This window comes from Thamnophis elegans, chromosome 4 (genome assembly GCF_009769535.1).
Source record: "Thamnophis elegans isolate rThaEle1 chromosome 4, rThaEle1.pri, whole genome shotgun sequence".
Lineage (NCBI taxonomy): Eukaryota > Metazoa > Chordata > Lepidosauria > Squamata > Colubridae > Thamnophis > Thamnophis elegans.
Genome location: NC_045544.1, coordinates 29,060,171 through 29,079,094, shown reverse-complemented (window position 1 = coordinate 29,079,094; position 18,924 = coordinate 29,060,171). Strand labels below are relative to the sequence as shown.

Sequence of the window (18,924 nt, the reverse complement as noted above, 5' to 3'; positions counted from 1 at the left end):
ATGGTCTTTTCTCAATCTGAAGATGCTGACAAAATCAGAAGTTTTTGAATAGAAAGTCACAATTGCATATTTTAAAGGAATAATTTCCTCTCTCCAGTCTTGAGTTTCAGTAGTTTTGTAGACAAGCCACAATGATGTCTGGTACTATTAGGATGCTTAAATAGGGCAATTGTAATTTGTATAGTGACAAGTGAAATTAGAAAATCAACAAAGTCCGTGGTGCCTTAAAAAATTGAATTTTAAGATTCTGTCACCTGCAGAATGCACGGAAGAGACTTTGATTCGATTATGTTTTTCAATTAATTATGTCATAATGTTTATCAACATTGATTCATGAATTCTTCCTAATTATGTTATATATTTTAAACTTAGCCATCAACTGTGAGAATTATATTTTGCATGCCATTTACTTATATAGCCTTTTGACATTGTCTGGATATGTATCTGCCATTGAAGATGACTGTCTATGTGTATAATGAGGGAATTCTTGTGCACAAAATTGTCTACTATGTTTTTTAAATCTGTTTTATTGCTACAACTGGAATAATTAGAAATCCATTGATGAAAATCAATTTTTATTTGAAACCAGGACTGTATATCTGAAATATATTTGTTTTCTTCTTGATTGTATTTTTTCATTCTAGAGAAAAGTATCACTTCATTTTGTATATTATTCTGAATCTCAAAAACAAAACAAAGTTTGCAATATAAAATGACTGATGTTTTAAAAGCCATAAACTGAATCTTTTTTTTTTAAGGAACCACTTTCCAGCCCAATAGCAACTCTTCTGTGAATCCTGATCACTTGAACTATTTTAGATTTGCTGGACAAATCTTGGGTTTAGCTCTTAATCACAGACAACTAGTCAACATTTACTTCACAAGATCGTTTTACAAACATATTCTTGGTATGATTCTATTAACATGTTACAATTTTGTTGAGATGTCTAGTGGATCATAAAGCCCTCTAAAAGTTAATTGTATTATGTTATTTAAGCTTCTTCCATGCTCTATTACTGTGCTTAATGAGAGCTGCAGCATTACTACAAAAACAACAGTATGTGTGTGTGTGTAAATAAATAGGGATGCGGTGGCTCAGTAGCTAAGACACTGAGCTTGTCGATCAGAAAAGTCGGTAGTTCAGTGGTTTGAATCCCTAGAACTGTGTAACGGAGTGAGCTCCCGTTACTTGTCCCAGCTTCTGCCAACCTAGCAGTTCGAAAGCATGTAAAAATGAAAGTAGAAAAATAGGAACCACCTTTGGTGGGAAGGTAACAGTGTTCTGTGCGCCTTCGATGTTTAGTTATGCTGGCCACATGACCATGGAAATGTCTTTGGACAGCGCTGGCTCTTCGGCTTTCAAACGGAGATGAGCACCGCCCCCTAGAGTCAGGAACGACTAGCACATATGTACAAGGGGAACCTTTACCTTTAGATAGATATATAGATATAGATATATAGATATATATCTTTAACCTTCCCATATAAGTATAATAATAGCTAAACATCTGATGATATCAATTAGCCTTTATGTAGTGCTTTTATAAAAGCTTTTCATCTAAAAAATATTTATGTAGATATTACAGCAGTTAGGGCTAGTTAGCTAATGTCATGGACATATTACAAATGGGCTTGGAAGTTGAAAGTGACAGGCTAGCTACAAAAGCTCCATCTTCAGTGAATTCTTTAGGAAAGATTTACAAGAGGCATTTTCCTGTATTCTCGCTCTTAACCACAGCAGTAGCACATATAGGGTAGTTTTAGTTGTCAACCAGTTAACAATAATTTCATGGCAACAGAAGAGTTTGTAATAAATCACTTTCCTGAAGGTAATCTGTGTTTTAAGCAGCTGTATCAGTTCCCTTTCTTCTTTCTCCCTGTGTTATTTCAGAAAGTCTGTAGAGGGCAGACGTTGACCATGAATGAAACCATTTCTGCAGAGTGGGTCTTAGGCGAACTAAATTTTGTTTGCATTGTCTCCAAGGTATTCCTGTAAACTATCAGGATGTGGCATCTATTGATCCAGAGTATGCAAAGAACTTGCAATGGATTCTAGACAATGATATCAATGGCTTGGGGTTAGAGCTGACCTTCTCTGTGGAAACGGATGTATTTGGAGCAATGGAAGAAGTGCCTTTGAAGCCGGGTGGTGCAAGCATAATTGTCACACAGGAGAACAAAGTGAGTCGTTTGGGATTATGTTTGTCTGGGGTGATTCTGAAAGTTAGCCCCCCCCCCTCCTCCTATCTGCAAAATTGGGTCTAATGGGCAGCATTTACTAGTGCATTGAGAAGTTATATCAGAAATAAGCAGCCATGGCTATCAGTTGTTATTAGGTACCATATAGAGTCTGTTTGAAACATCAGGCATATTCCTTCATCAGTTCTGAAGGAGCAATGGTATAATAAAATCATAAAACATATGTAGCTTTCTTCTATGCCACTTATTTAACAGTATTCTGATTCCCCTTTCTTATCTATGCTTTTGGGAAGCAATTCACTCCTAGATTTCTGTTTACATTGAACTGCTTCATACAACTTTTATTTTCATGCAGTAATGTTAGCCTTTTTAAAGCCTTTAGAAACTTTTATAGTGTAGTTTATTTATTTATGCCTTTAAGTCAGTGTTGACTTCTGCTGACTGCGTGGACATGTGCTACAGTTTTCTGGACAAGATTTTAGAAGTAGTTTGCCATTGTCTGCTTCCTAGGATTCAGTGCATAATAATCTTATTTCCATTGATTTCAATGGCAAAGGCATTGCTGAAAAGTTTTGATCATATTCCATTTTCAATAGATTTATCAGATATAAAACTAAAAATCCATATGTACATTATTGCAGGTTGCCAAATCTCGTTGTATGTCTATCAGGAAGACACATATAATACAATATGAGTTCAGTGGGTCAAAATTAGAATGAGTTTTGCTTAGATTAAATCCATGCAATGATGTAGAATAAGTGCATAATAGCTAATTTAAACTCCTGTAGCTTTTCGGGAGTCTAATCTAAGATTGACTGATCTGGATCCAACCTTACCTTTGATGAATGAAATATATAATAAAACAGACATTTCATTTTTATTTTATTGATGTATAGAAAAGGTATGCTTTTGGTTTTAGTATGTTTTTGAACAGTCTAGATTACTATAGTATAGATTAAATATAATTAACACAGTTCTATTTCTGTAAAGTTTTTAGGGCAATACGTTTGGCACTATTATCAAGTATTTGCAAAGGGATCTTTCACAATCTGATGTTTCTTTTCCATTTTGTCTTTTGTGTAATACTGCATCTTGTTAAAATAACCAACTGCCATGTTACTTGGTGACCACTTGGTGTCCTCACTTTTAGCACTTTCATAATGTCACAAGCATTTATTATTTGTTTATTTTGTAAGTTGATCTTGATTAGCGAGAGTGATTTATGGGAGCTAGTTCCATATTCTGCAGGTGATGCAGAAGTATAGATTCAGGTGTTTGAAGAAATGTGTTGGAATAGGCATATAGGAGAATAAATACACCCTGAAGTTGCATCTTGATTGTTTATGTGAAGGTTTGTGAGAAATTATAAAAGAAAACATCAGCCACAACTAGAATTCATAGTTGTCCTTATATACTAATAATTATTTGTAATTTCTAAAATATGCAAAAAACATGGAATTCTACATTGAAAGATGAGTAGACATGTCTTTATTCCTGCATGATTTCATTAAACTACGGATTTGAAAAGAAAAATCACCTCTTCCTATCTCATGTCTCTTGACTTTCCCTTTCTTTATTAGTTTAGGTTATTGAGGAAACCTTGAAATATCTTTAGTGCCAGTTTGATTCTGAGAGAAAAGTTATTCAATGATTTATGTGGCTAGAGAGATATACTTTTCAAACATTTTCATTGCAACACACAGCTATAAAATGCAGTTTCTCCTGCAAATTGGGGACATCTGTGTAGAGATGTTCCATCTTTAGTATTGTAGCTGTTGCCTCATGATGAGGAGCTAGCAATTTTTACCCTGGTTGAAAAATCTCAAATCATACTAACAGAAAAACTAGAGCAAGTAGATGAATTTTTACTAAATATTTACTAAAATGAGGAAAGTGAACTTTGATGTTGGCAAATGTTGGTAGAATGTTGTGAGTAGCCATGTAATGTTTTAAAAGGGGTAAATGTTTGCTGAAAGAAGCAAAAACAACAGTATATAGGAATTTGGGTCAGGTTCACTTGGAAGTGTGAGTTGGGAATGTCAGGAAAAACAAAAGTAGCCATCTGAATTATATCCTTAAGTTGTGTGTGTTGAAAAGCAAGGAGAGGGCAAGAAGATATGACTGTTGAATGAATCTACACTGAATACCAAAGAAATGAATGAAGGTTTATTATACAGAGAGAAGGAATGAGAATCAGGTGAGAAGGATGAGGAGGCACAAGTGAATGGGCTGAGAGGAAGGGGAGATAAAGAAAGTTGTTATTGGATGGAGTTGATGAGATCTTGAAAAAGAAAGGGTAAAAAGTTCTTACATGATTCCATACATGCAGTATGGTTTTTCTCAACTTGAGACTCAAATCTATTTGATTTGATGTTCAGGTTAAATCCTCCTGTTTTGTGGCGTGTCCATGTAATGAAACTGAAATAATATTTTGTGAGTATTTTTGAGCGGTGCAGAAAGCTTCTTCAAACTGGGGAGGAATGTGGAGATTGCAGGATAGTCTGTTATGACCTCTTCAATGGAAGAGAGCTTTGGAGGAAAGATTTTAAATCGTTTCCCCCAAAACAAGATTTAATTCTGCAGTAAATCAAAATGTATTGGCACATAATGCTTTTTCTAAAATTAGAATTTTAAATACACTATCACTAAGATGCCCATCTCTAATTTTCCAATTGTTTGTCAGGCTTATGGGTTACTACTTGTACAGGATCTGGATATTTTATGTACCAATAAGAGAAAAATAATTAAACTTACTTTATCTCATTCCCAAATCAACATTATTGTGCTATTGCACAAAACACATTATCCGTGTACCCTCAAATGGTGCAACAGTATTTCCTAATTCTGAATTCACATTCTTTTCCTAACCTTGGATAAAATTTAAATGTGACTTGTGGCAATAAATTTATCCTTGTGCTACTGCCTACATATCCTATCTGTCAGAAAAAAAGGAGGATCGATTACAATTGTAGAAGTTAATTATGGAGATTTACTTTTAGACTACAGAAGCAGAAACTCTTATCTTCCCTTACTAGCACAGCTCAGTTGAATATTGTGAATGAATTGAAAAGGCCACCTTGAACATATTAATACCTTCTTCTGAATTCTTTTATTTCTTCCTCTTCTTTCTGTTTCATTTAGAACTTGAATAATAAGGTTTTTGGCATTTATACATAGGTTATTCTATGAAGCTTCCACATTTTCTGATTGTACAATATCAGTGTTACCATTTTATGTATATAGCAAGTGATTTCATCACGAAAGAATATTTAAAAGCACAGTGAATTTTTTTTCATGTCGTATAATCCTGCTTACTACTGGAAAATTTTCACTGAAAACAGCTTTGCAGGTAGAATGAGAGTACATATTCATTAGACATAGGTAATTGCTCCTCTTATATCAGAGGCAATGTAGGTGTTGACTTTGAGAAATCCTACTCTGGTTTAACCTTCTCTGAGAAAAGAGTCTGTATTTATCAGGCAACTCTGAAGAGCACAATGAAGGGAGCAAGACTGCAGTTTGAGGTCTGTTGTTCAGGAAACATCTGCTTACTTGGCCAGATAAATTACACTTAAGGTGTGAGAGCATGCCTTTATGTGTTATTTTTGATAGTTTCTGGAGAATATGTGAGGTATCAAATGACTAAAGGAGTAAAAGGGTTGCTGTGCCTGTCATCAAAATAGTGAAGTGTGGTGGTGGGGGGGGACCTAGTGAATTGTACATCACCCATAAAAGTTTCTAGAGAACATAATAAAATGATTTCAGAACTATCTGGGATTAAACCTGACATGTTTATATAACAAAGGAGATGATGGAACATTTATTATTTTAGATTATATTGTAAAGTAATCTGGGAAAGATTGAAAATATCTGAACAAAACATTGCTTACAAGATTTACATATCAACAACAAGCAGCTCATAATCAATATATAACTGAAAGAAGCAATAAAAAATGAAACTGAATAATGTTCTAGAACTTATTGGTATTTCTGCAATATATTATGAAATCTTTCAAAAACATTTGGTTAAACAATTAGGCAATGAGAGTCAGAGAGAACTTTTCATGTTTTTGATTAAACAGAATGATTTTTTTTGATCCATCCAGAGTCATATGTATTATTTCTTGATTGAGTGTAGATTATAAGCTTTTTATAGCAATGCTTACAAAGAGCATAAATGGTTTTTTTTAATGGTGATATACTCTGATCAGGCTGGATTTGTTACATAAGAGATACATAAGAAAATCAGATATATCTGATGCTACCAAAAGATGAATTTTCAAATCAGAATGTGACTATAATTTTTTCTTGATTCAGAGAACGATTCTGATAATTTGGAATGGTCTTCCATGCTTTCAGTTTTAAAAAAGATGAATCATGGCTGTATTTTTTTTTACACATATACACATACACACACACACACACACACACATCAATTTTCAGACCAACAACAATAACATTCAAATGCTGAATTAAAAACAGGGGGAAAAGACAACATTTATACCTAAAACATCACTGCAAAACAGATGAAATATTTATGAATTGGTTTTATAAAACTGTTATAAAAATAATTATTTACATATTTAGAAGAATAATATAGGAGAGAAATTGACTGACCTAGAGGGAGGAATCAAATGGGGACTTATTCTAGAATCCCTATGTGGGGACAAGAGGGTGAAGTCTGATCCCCCTTGATTGAACCTTATCTAGTTTCAGGTGCAAACTGTCAGTCGGAGAAGATTCCTGTGTATAGCTGGAGCAATTAACTAGCTAATTGAACTCTTCAAGTGTGGGTCTGTTATTTACACAAATATAATGGTAGACTTTTAAGAGTGGAGGCAATTGAAGTTGTTTTGGTTAGGAGGAATTGATAACAGCCGTTAAAATTCTGTTAAGACTTAACTTTCTGTTCTGAACAATTCCAATAAATATTTAGAACAAATGATTAAATGATTGACATAAACAAGTAACAAATCACATATGGTGTAAAATCAAGCATTAATTTTAATATTCTTCAGTGTTCAAAAACAGGTAGGTGGATTGGCAGCTCCAAACTGTGAATTGTATTACCAATCTAGGTGCTTGACTTGGATCAGAATGAAGTTATTGCCTTATGGCTCAGACACCTTTATGGAGAAAGTAAGGAACATCCAGATGGTCTAGATAAATATATCTGCATTGACATAAACAGTTTATAAGAAGAATGTGCGATAAGAAGAGCATATTGAAAGTAGGGATAAATACAGAAAAAGAATCACTCTAGATTTATTCCCTCTTGCTTTTTAATATATTTAACACTTATTAAACTTTGCTCAGTGGAGAAATGATCCATATAGATTGCAATATTTGATTACTAATAAGTCAAAGAAAATATTTTTGAGACTCTTGCAATGACCTCATCTATGTAACTGATTTCAATATCTTTAAATATTGAATCTATGTATCTTTGTTTCAGCAATGCATTTGAAAAAATACCCCACAATGTTCTGACTAACAAGCCAGTGAACATGGGCTGGATGTCATGATCATTAAGCTTGACAATGTATTGTAAATGCTTTATCAGTTGTTCCTGTTGTGAACAATTAAGTGGAGTGCCTCAGTTTCAATACTAGACACTGTACTAACCAAGGTTCAATTATTTGAATGAAGAAGTGGAAGATATACTCACCACACTTACTAATAGCACAACATTGGTGGAATGACAAATATCCTAGAAGACAGAAATAAAAAGCAGAATGTGCTGGATAGATTAGAGAAGTGGGTTGAAAAACAATTTGCCATGGAGAATCCAGAAGTACAAGAGTACAACACCAAGGAAGAAAAACCATGTTTATTGCTAAGATTGTTGGGTGCTTGCTTTGCAAGAAAAAGGGACCAAAACAAAGAGTTTTATAGATAATGGGGACTAGAAGATGGGACAGTCTGATTTGCTGGTCAGTTTGGGGAAGCTAGGCAGATCCTTGTCATTGTAACTGGAGTTATTTCTATTCTTAGGCCAAGTAGGTTTTTAAGGAGTGCAGCAGAGCTGAGTTAAGTCCATTATTAAATGTGATGGAATGTTGAGGTCTTCAGCTGATGGAGGATGGATAGTTGTAGGTCTCTTCTTAGGCCTTGTAAATGTACTGGAAGTTGAGATGGGGTTTTTGGTCTAGATGTGATTGCAGGGATTTTTATCTGAGGGCAAGGAGGGTCAGTTTGAGCCTCATGAGATTAGGCAAATAAAGAAGCTGTGTTTGACACTGACCATGTCTAAAGGACAAGGAAGAAAAGGGTTCAGCCTCCTTTTTATTTGCTACTTTTATTTTACTCATCTCAACGAATGAAATTTAAAAGAGACAAAGACAAAAAATGTGATGGGACATCTAAAAGACCTTGGGAAAGTAGAGGAGAAAAGAGGATCGTTGCATCAATTCCTCAGCTTGACAGAAAGCAAAATCAATTAGAGGTTAATGTGTTACATTTGGCTTGGTAATGGTATTTGTGGAAGAGATTTTGGAATAGCATTTGATTACCAACTGAATATGATTCCACAATATGATATGGCTGCAAAAAGAAAGCCAAATGCTATTTTGGCTTTATTTTATTGCTAGACAGCCATCTGTCTGGGATGCTTTAGTTTAGATTCCTGCACTGAGCAGGAGGTTAGCCTCTAGGGCCTTAAAGGCCTTGGCCAACTCTATGGTTTAAGATATGAGTATAATTAATACCAGAATAGATAGTTTATAACATTCACAGGTGCTGATTTATAGTTCTTACAATCTCTTGCCCCCAAAAGATCACTGGAGATGTTGGGACCTGGAACTAAATATATTAGTTTATTTTGTTTTTAATCAACTATATTATATTTGTAAGTTAATATAAGCTTATCTAGGATTTCTTTTCCTTAGTTGTTTGAATTGCAGAAAGTGTCTACCGTTACAGTTTTCAATCTAGACATTCCTCAAATTATTGAGGCAGTATATAGTTCATGTATATATAGTTCAGCCTGGTTGAATTTCCTCCCTCTCTGCTGTACAAGAATTACTGTGCCACTTTTTTGAATAAGGGGCACTTCCTTCTTCCTTTTTTTAAAATTAAAAGCTATTCTTCGCCTCTAAATACTGCAGGCAATGGTGATATAGCATTAAAATGAGAAGTATTTTTGTTTTGGGAGATTTTTTTTCTTTTTACCTGAATATGTGTTAAGGTGAATTTAACTTACATATTTGAAAGCTTGCATGATTATTTTCAGAAAGATGAAGAAATTGTACAGCGTAAAACCACTACTTTGCCAAATTTTAGCAGTGATATTCTGGCAAACTTTGGATCCTTGCCACAAATTTGGACAGCTGTGATTTCCTCATCTTATTCTGTACATCAAGCAAATCATAATGTGATCCTTCTGATTGTTGAAACATGATTTTGTAATTGACGAATAAGCTTCCTTTTCTACAAGAAGCCATACTGGAGAAAAGTGTTAATTTAACTTCGTTTTATATAAATATTTTATGTGAATTAAAAAAATACATGTGGATGGACGTTAAAAGTGTTAAGGCTATATGGTGCAAAAATAAATAAGAATGTGACGTTTATTTTTCTTTTGACAAGTAAAATTGATGTTTGAGCAAAGTGTGCCCAAGGAAAATCTCTCCTTCTTATAACTTTTATATTTTAAAGACTTACAGCACATTAGAAAATAGTTTTCTCTGTATATTCATTCCTAAAAATGAATGAAATGCTTCTTTCAGTCAAGAAATAATGTGCAAGAGAACTGTAGATTGCAAATAACCCTGCATTGTTCAGGGCCATTAGAAGTCCTTACACAACGGCTTTCAAAATTTATAATAAGAATGTTCTCTAATAATTTTTTTCTTAGACACTGAACCTTTACCAGAACTGTTTAATATAAAGGTATAAGTAGGGAAGGCATTTCCAAAGGATGGCACCCAATGTGGAGGTAAATGGAACCAGAACAAAGATAAAATTTGATTTAATTAGATTAAACATAGTAATTTTTAAAAATGCTTTCACAATTTTCAGGCTGAATATGTCCAACTTGTTACTGAGCTTCGAATGACGAGAGCCATTCAGCCTCAGATAAATGCTTTTCTTCAAGGCTTCCATATGTTCATCCCTCCTTCTTTGGTACAACTATTTGATGAATATGAATTGGTAAGTAAAATTATATTGTGTGGTTGAGCAACCTATGATTTTTATAGTTAGTGAATGTAGCAACTTTGGAACACGGAATATATTAATTTGCACAACAGTTTCACTTTATTGTGCTGAAAGTGGGTAGAATATTTTATGTGCCTTAATTTTATTTTGTAATCTAAATGCCAAGGAACCAGGCACATGCTGGTACTGTAGTTCTCGATTTGTTGAATGATCCCATATTGATTTAGAAATCCTATTATTCTGTGTCACAATATAGAAGGTGATATTTTTTCAAAAATGAATATTCTTCTGGAAAACAAACCACCTTACAAATAAAAATGTAACCAGTTTAACCTGTCATATTCATAATCAAAATTTGGTTTCTCCCTTTTTTAAAAGGAATTGTTGCTTTCAGGCATGCCAGAAATTGATGTGAATGACTGGATTAAAAATACAGAATATACAAGTGGCTATGAAAGAGATGATCCGGTTGTTCAGGTAGAGTATGTATATATAATTACACACACACACACACACACACACACACACACACACACACACACACGGGATGGATTGCTAGAGCTATGATGGTGCTGTGGTTAATTTGCAGTACTGAGGCCAGCTCTGTTCACTCCAGGAGTTTGATTCTGACTGTCTCAAGGTTGACTCAGCCTTCCATCCTTCTGAGGTCAGTAAAATGAGGACTCAGATTGTTGGGGGCAGTATGCTGACTCTGTAAACTGTTTAGAGAGGGCTGTAAAGTACTATGAAGCGGTGTATAAGTCTATGTCTTATTGCTATGTATTGCAACCAGTTGCTCCCCCCCCCCTGTTTTTAATATATTACCAGTCTTTCCAGGCTGTTTAAAGTTTTTTGGAAATGAGGCATAGTCAGATTGGTTTGAATTTACCAATTGTCATAATGTAAGTTATATTTGTATCTGCTTATTAATGAGAATTTGTAGGACAGATTTCAAAACTTTTAGAGAAGTAAAACTGTTTTAGAGAAGTAAAACATAGAAAGAAATCCATATTAGCACAGTGAAAAAATGAAAAATGAAATAAGTCTGTCTATGTGTACATATATCCACATCGCTACCTTCTTAGTAGAATAAAAATCCCCACAAATAATATTTTAGCATTATAGTAGAGAGAGCCTTCTCACTTACATATTTTCATTTTGCAAGTAGTTCAGGATTTGAAAAGCCATATGCAGTACAATGAATTTGGCCTGAATTGCATTAAAAATCTGCTGCTTTACAAAAACATGGTATCACATATTTGTATTATTTTAGTAATAAGTACCTTAGAAGCTATATACGATTATATGACATTTACAAACTATGTACAAAACTATCATGCTTCATAGAAAGAAATTTCCAGTTCTGCTTGTCCAGAAAGAATTGCAGTTGAACTGATTAAGAGATCCTAAAAATTGAGAGTGCTGCTCTTCCAATGATAATGGAAGATGTCTAGGAGCACTCCAAGCTGCATTCATGCCCCTGAAGAATGCTGTCTTAATTATATTAAGATCATTATATAATTATAATATATAAAGGTTATATAATTATTTAGCATATGATATATAGTTGTATTGTAATTAATTATGTCATCATGTAAGAAAGTAATATCTCCTCAAGAATATTGTGTTTCCCCAAAAATAAGATAGGGTCTTATTTTCTTTTGACCCCCGAATTAAGTGCTTGGTTTTATTTTCGGGGAGGTCTTATTATTTTTGAAGTGCAGGAGGCGGCAAGTATGGTCACCTCATGGCTGTTCCTGTGTTGCAATATTTTTGGGGAGGGCTTATTTTCAGGGAAGGGCTTATTTTAGCGCCCTTTCAAAAGCCCAATAAGGCTTATTATCCGGGGAGGTCTTATTTTGGGGGAAACGGTAGGATAAACACCATTGAGTTACATTGACAAACTAGGTATTAAGTTTTGTTTTGAAGTCTCTTGTTTATAATTTGAAACTCATTCAACTTTAAGTTACATCTAGCCGCTAATTTTTAGCTGAAGAAAATTGATTTTAAAAAAACCAAATTGATTGGATTTTGTTTAATCTAGTGGTTTTGGGACATTGTAGAAGAATTAACTCAAGAAGAAAGAGTGCTACTATTGCAGTTTGTCACGGGCAGGTGAATATATTTTGTTTTTACTTGATTGTAGAAAAGTATTCAGAAAATGTTCTGTTCCAGATAAGAACATGACATTTTCAGCAAATCTATGAATTTTAGATCATTCGTAGTTTGTTATTTTTGGATATCTAAACAATTGTATTTCTTTTTCTTTTTTAAAAAAATCACACCATTTTTTTTAAAAAAATTGATCACTGTATTACATGGAGAAATTAAAGTGAATGCATATTCCCAATTATAAAGCTAAAAAAAATAGGAAAATTAAACCTCGTTATGATAATATAGCCATATCTTACAGAAAGAAAGAAAATGTAGGAATTTTTCTTCATATATTTATATCTCTATCATCTATAACTGAGGCTGTGTTGACTTAAAATAATTTTCATATATATTCTCCTATTTTATGTGAGTATATGTTTTGTATTCTTTTGTGATATTTATCCTTCTGCATAAGGTCAATGGCTATTTAACGATATATTTAGGCTAATTCTTAACTGATACAAAATAGTGTTATGTTTAGAACAAATGAAGAAGGCTTCCTTGAATTACTATCATTCATTATTCTGAGTATGGGTTTTTTCCCCAAATTAAAAGAGTCTTATGTATATAACTGTAATTTTAAAGATTATTATTTGATTTACCTGTTAAACCTGGCTGCAAAAATATTATGTAGACTTCCGATATTGTTACTTTCAACTACACATACCACGTCATCCAGTGGGTATAAAATGTGAGAATGTTTGGCTAATATTAATTACTAATTGATATTTTAATTATACATTCATAAAAAATGAAAGTTGTTTTGTTTTTGATATGATGTAGTTCAAATTTTTGGAACCGGTTTTGGCCAGCTTGTTCCAACTGGATTTAGCCAACTTGTTTCACCAACTGGATTTTTTTTTAATTGATTGAATTATGATGGGGTATTTTGATCCCTCAACCTGAATGGAACTTAAATGCAGCAGCTACCCTATAGGTAACAGCTATGCAGCATAAGAGCCATCTCTTCTTTATTTTCATTCTCTTGCCAACCCTGTTTGCTTTTTCATTCCCATCTCTTGCAGTTTGTTTACTAACTTCACAGTTGTGTTTTTAATTAAAAATGTTAATGACTGAGGAAAGTCTAAGGAAAGATTCCTGTGATATGGGTGCAGAGACAAACTGGTTGATGCTTTCATTTCCCCATGCCGTTCTCTTTCTCTAGCCCATTTATTAAACATTAGATAATGTATGTATATACTGGTGGGGAGGGGATAAGTGTACAGATTTCCAGAGGGAAAATTTATATAAAACTCTCAAGTAGCAATGTACCAAGAGGGACATCACCTGGTAATTTAATTTTGCCAGTGTGTATAATATTTAAGCATTTATATAGCCATTACAGAATACTGAGTTGAGCTGTTCAGCAGATGGACCAAGAGTGTAGCAAATGCATGGTACAAAACAGAAAGCTTTAGTATTGGTGAAAGACATTGTTTTTGTTATTATATAAAAGAATCTGATTTGTTAATGCTTTAAAGCAGGGGTGTCAAACTGGATTTCTTCGAGGGCTGGATCAGCACTGTAGTTTTCCTCTGCAGGCCAGCCAAGGAGTGGGGGAGATGGGACAGAGGCCTCCTGCAGCATCCTGCCAGCCAAAACTGGGTCCAGGTGTTAGGGTTAGCCCCTCCCTCCATGCCCCGTTTTGGCTGCCAGAGGAAATTTTGCTATTTCCAGGCCAGCCCCATAGATTTAAGCACCCTGTGTGCCGGATCTGGCCAATGGATCTTGAGTTTGACATCTCTGCTTTAAAGAGGAGAAAAAAAGTATTATTAGCTTTTATTAGAGGTAATCCTTGATTTATGACCACAATTAAGAACACAATTTCTGTTGCTAAGTGAGGTAGTTGCCCAGGTTTGTGACCTTTTTTACAACAGTTAAGTGAATCTCCGAAGTTGCTAAGTGAAGTACATGATCATTAAATGAATTTGACTTCCCCCGTTGACTTTGCTTGTCGAAAGCCAGCTTGGGAAGTCACAAATGATGATCATATGGCCCCCAGAATGCTACAAACATAAATATATTTCTTTATTTATTCATTAAATTTATTTGCCAGCCACCTCAACACGAAGTGACTCTGGGCAGCTTACAAGGTTAAAAAGAGTAAGACTATACGAAAAATGTGTATATAATAAGAATAAAATACTATAAAAATACAAATTATCAGGTATAACTAAAAGCTGAGTAGGATGAGCGGGGGAGGGGGAGGAGGAATCTGTTGTTAATTTATCTACTACCATCAGTGTTATACTCCCCCAGGCCAAATATAGGCCGATTGCCAAGGGCTTGAATTCAGATCATGTGACTATTGGGCTGACATGACAGTTATTAATGTGTGGACTAGTCTTCAGTCACTTCTCAGTGCCATTGTAACTTAAAATGGTTGCTAAATGAATGGTTGTAAGTCAAGAACTAGTTGTATTTAATTGTTGCTAGTTCTAGATATATTAAGATGTTTGTTTACTATTTTATTTTGCTCGTGAGAGAAATTTCTGAAAATGTTAAGTTTTAAAAGTTTGGGTAAATATATTCTTAATGAATTAGAGCACTTTACAATTCTTGGGGACAGCAATGCTTGATGCTTGAAATAGAAGCAAATATAAAAGATTGCAAGCATAATTACATAATTATAGAATCATTACATAGTGCTATAACTCAGGGTTTTTCTGAGTGTCATCAGCCTGACTAAGAGCCCTAATGTACACTCTCAGGAACTTTGAAATCCCAAAAGCAAAACTTTATTAACTACATCATTTTGGGACTGAAGGAAGCAAAACCAGCTCTAACTTTTCCCACACAATATTGCATACCGTATATACTCGAGTATAAGCCGACCCGAATATAAGCCAAGGCACCTAATTTTACCCCCAAAAGCTGGAAAAGTTATTGACTCGAGTATAAGCCTAGGGTGGGAAATGCAGCAGCTACGGTAAATTTCAAAAATAAAAAATCAGTGTTATTTGAAACTCAAAGTTATGTTTATTCAAGGGACCCGCTTAATTAAAGTGTTCTATAATATCAGTATGACTTATAATACTGCAAGTCTGCAATATTAAAATACTTGTATAGGGGATCCCCGGGATCCCCCGAAGAGATCAAATCACAACCAGTATGCCACCTTCTTGGTATATTGTTTTTATTTTCACTGAGTTTTTTAAAATGAGCATTATTTCATCCTTTTTTTCTTTATGTTTGATTGGTATCTGCAATTTGTGTTAATTCTGTTCATACATATAATATAAATGAAAAACCCAGCTCTCTTAAAAAATATTTTAAGTTCTTTCTGGTGCTCCCTTTTAGAATTGGCCAACTAATATTTCTGTTCACCCAACTAATGTCAGGCAGAGTTAACTGAAAAAGTAATTTTTCATGAAAGGACATTTTCCTAGGATTTTAATTGTTCTTACTGTCAGATTGCTCGTTATTTCCAGCTTGAGTCTCCTTCTGACAAGTTTCCATTGCTTCTTGTCCTGTCCTCAGGTGCTATTGCTGCCGCCGCCTCCTCCTCCTCCAACAGCACCAGCACATTTGCTGCCCAGCGCTGCGGCTGAGGTGAAGCCGCCAAAGCTCCCGCTGGCGCCCCCGCAGCGTTGGGCGGATATCCGGCAGTGCTGTTGGAGGAGGAGGAGGCGAACCAGCCTGCCATCGCCGGCCACCGCTAGCCCTGCCGCTCTTCCCACCCCCTTCCAAGCCCCACAGTCCAGCGGATGGAGCAGCGAAGCCCCGGGGCTTCGCTACTGCTCCCCGCATTTTCTGCACGGGGATCCCTTGGAGAGGGGATTCCAGCCTGCCATCGCCAGCCACCGCTAGCCCTGCCGCTCTTCCCACCCCCTTTGGACTGTGGGGCTTGGAAGGGGGTGGGAAGAGCGGCAGGGCTAGCGGTGGCTGGCGATGGCAGGCTGGAATCCCCTCTCCAAGGGATCCCCGTGCAGAAAATGCGGGGAGCAGCAGCGAAGCCCCGGGGCTTCGCTGCTCCATCCGCTGGACTGTGGGGCTTGGAAGGGGGTGGGAAGAGCGGCAGGGCTAGCGGTGGCTGGCGATGGCAGGCTGGTTCGCCTCCTCCTCCTCCAACAGGCAACAGCACTGCCGGATCCAGTTGTAGACTCGAGTATAAGCCGAGGCGGCTTTTTTCAGCCCAAAAAGTGGGCTGAAAAACTCGGCTTATACTCGAGTATATACGGTAGTTGTAGAAGTAACAATGTCTGACATGGACATGTCAGTATACAGAAGACAATTCTGTTTAGTGGAGGTAATCAGGAACCTCTTACTTCAGGTGGTGGGGATTGCTTATGATGGGCCAGGTAGTTTGAGCCAGTCTGGAAGTGAACCCCAAACCAAGTAGCACTGTGTTGGGCTCTGACAAATGACAGACAGACAAAATTCGTTCTTCTCTCAAGGGGAAATAGATTGGATGCTGATGCTGGCCCAGATTTAATGGAATGTGAATTAATCCAATGCAGTGGACTCTTCCTCTTCAGATTAAAATTACCTTGCAATGTACCCTACCACAGACTGAAACCATGGATAGAGTGGGGTTTTTTTGCCCTGGTATTCTTTACAAAGTATATTTCCATTACAATTATAATGAAACCATTGCTTTCTTCTGACAAAACTGAAACGTTAAAAACAGAATAGATGAGACAAAAAAAGCTTTTGGAAAATCTATAAGATCATTAATTACATGGCTTTTTATGCTGTAATTCTTGTGATGTGAAATGGAAAAGTTATTACCTGACTTTTGGAAAAGTAGTGTAGACATGTTGAGTTGTTTCTTTCAATGGCTATACAAGATGGGAAATCCAATTTTTATGGCTCCTTTCTCTCATTCTTCATGCTCCACTAAAAATTGTTTTGGAAATCTAGGAATGCTTCCTCTGGAAGAAGGCTGGACCTTTGCAGAAATTTAGGTTGGCTCACAATAAAAACCTAAATTTGTTTGGATTCTGAAGAAATATGAACATGACATTGTTACTTTTAAGCCTTTTTAATAGAAGCTTGTAAAATACTTAATGAAGGATTTTTCTTTGCTGTGGTATTTCTGGCCCAATTAAGATAAAACATTTCTGAAGCAAAACCAGTGTCTAATATTGTTATTTAGAGTGTTATGTAATGAAATATAGTTCTGCAAATGATACTATTTCACAAAACAATATTAAAAGGAAGGCAACTTCATTTTTTTACCCTAAAGCCATTACTTTTGTTCTATAATTACTTAGAAGAAGTTGGAACTTTTAGCAGTTACTCTTTATATCAGAAATGTAGAAATCTTAACAATTTATTTCTGTTATTCATAAAGAATTTGTATATTATATGGCTTTCAAGTTACTATTTCACCTTGCAGCATACTAGTGCATTTTAGGTCGGTTTGCATTGGTTAGCTTCACATTCATATACTGCAATAGCTTCATTGCCAAAATGAAAATGTTAGTTTCATAAAAATGTAGATATACTGCTTAGATGATTTAGAACTGAAAATACCATTGCTGTAATGTAAAAAAAAAATCCGTATTTAACCTAAATGTCATAAAGAACATAGGGATAATGATAGAAGTAATTAATCTTGTATATTATCCCTTCTCCTCTCTGAACAGCTGATGAAAGTATGTAACACTTCTATTCAGTGGGTCTTGCAGTGAAAGCTTTGAGGGGAAACTGGCACAGTATTGCAGGTTTTTTTTTTTAAAAAAAAATCAGTTCAGCTTGTTTTCAGTTCTAGATCTCTAAAAAGTCATTGCCGGGTTCATGTATTAAGGATGCTTGTTTTTCTTAAACTTCTTATCCTCAATGTTTTTCAGTTCTAGAGTACCCCATGGTGGCTTTGCCCATATAATGGGTGGGAGTGGATTGCAAAATTTCACGATTGCTGCTGTGCCATATACACCAAATCTGCTACCTACATCAAGTACATGGTAGGTTATTGAAATACATTAAAGACAGAAGGTTTTCCTTAAATTCTTTCTCTTTGGGATCTCAGACAAGAATTTATTTGCCTAGGTACCCTCTTGCATAACTTAATGAAACAGTCCCTTCTGGTCATTTTCATGTAGAATTTATTATTGTCAAAAAAATATAGGTATTTAAATTATGTCTTCCATTTTGTTGGGAAAAATGTACCTCTTGCAATGGAGTATTAATGGGCAGCAGTACAGAATCACTAAAGGATCCTTCATTTAAAATTGCTCTGTTGCTTTTTCATTTCGTAAAAGATTTTTTACTTTTTTTTTTTGGTTTGGCTAGATAACATTGGAATACTAAAGGGGACTGCAATGCAGTGCATTCGTTCTTTTCTACGTTATTTCAGGCGAGAAGGAATTTGGATGCTGATTTGAAAGTGTGGTGTCACATTAATTACCTCATGCAAAACAATTTTCTCCTTTCAGATGGCATGTTTTAATGGGGAATTCTTCTTTTTTT

General features: G+C 35.2%; 1 protein-coding gene across 2 annotated transcripts in view; it reads left to right on the top strand.

The window, feature by feature from the left end:
* The window catches only part of HACE1 (HECT domain and ankyrin repeat containing E3 ubiquitin protein ligase 1), a 50,972-nt gene that overhangs the window by 30,993 nt on the left and 1,055 nt on the right, over positions 1-18,924 (top strand). The window contains exons 18-23 of one of the 2 annotated variants that reach the window (XM_032216429.1): positions 759-908; positions 1,985-2,181; positions 10,219-10,350; positions 10,735-10,833; positions 12,401-12,471; positions 18,306-18,419. In XM_032216429.1, coding sequence (XP_032072320.1) covers positions 759-908; positions 1,985-2,181; positions 10,219-10,350; positions 10,735-10,833; positions 12,401-12,471; positions 18,306-18,419 — 763 coding nt within the window. Of the gene's footprint in view, positions 1-758; positions 909-1,984; positions 2,182-10,218; positions 10,351-10,734; positions 10,834-12,400; positions 12,472-18,305; positions 18,420-18,924 lie in introns of those variants that run through there. The other variant, XR_004255260.1, reaches the window with a different exon arrangement.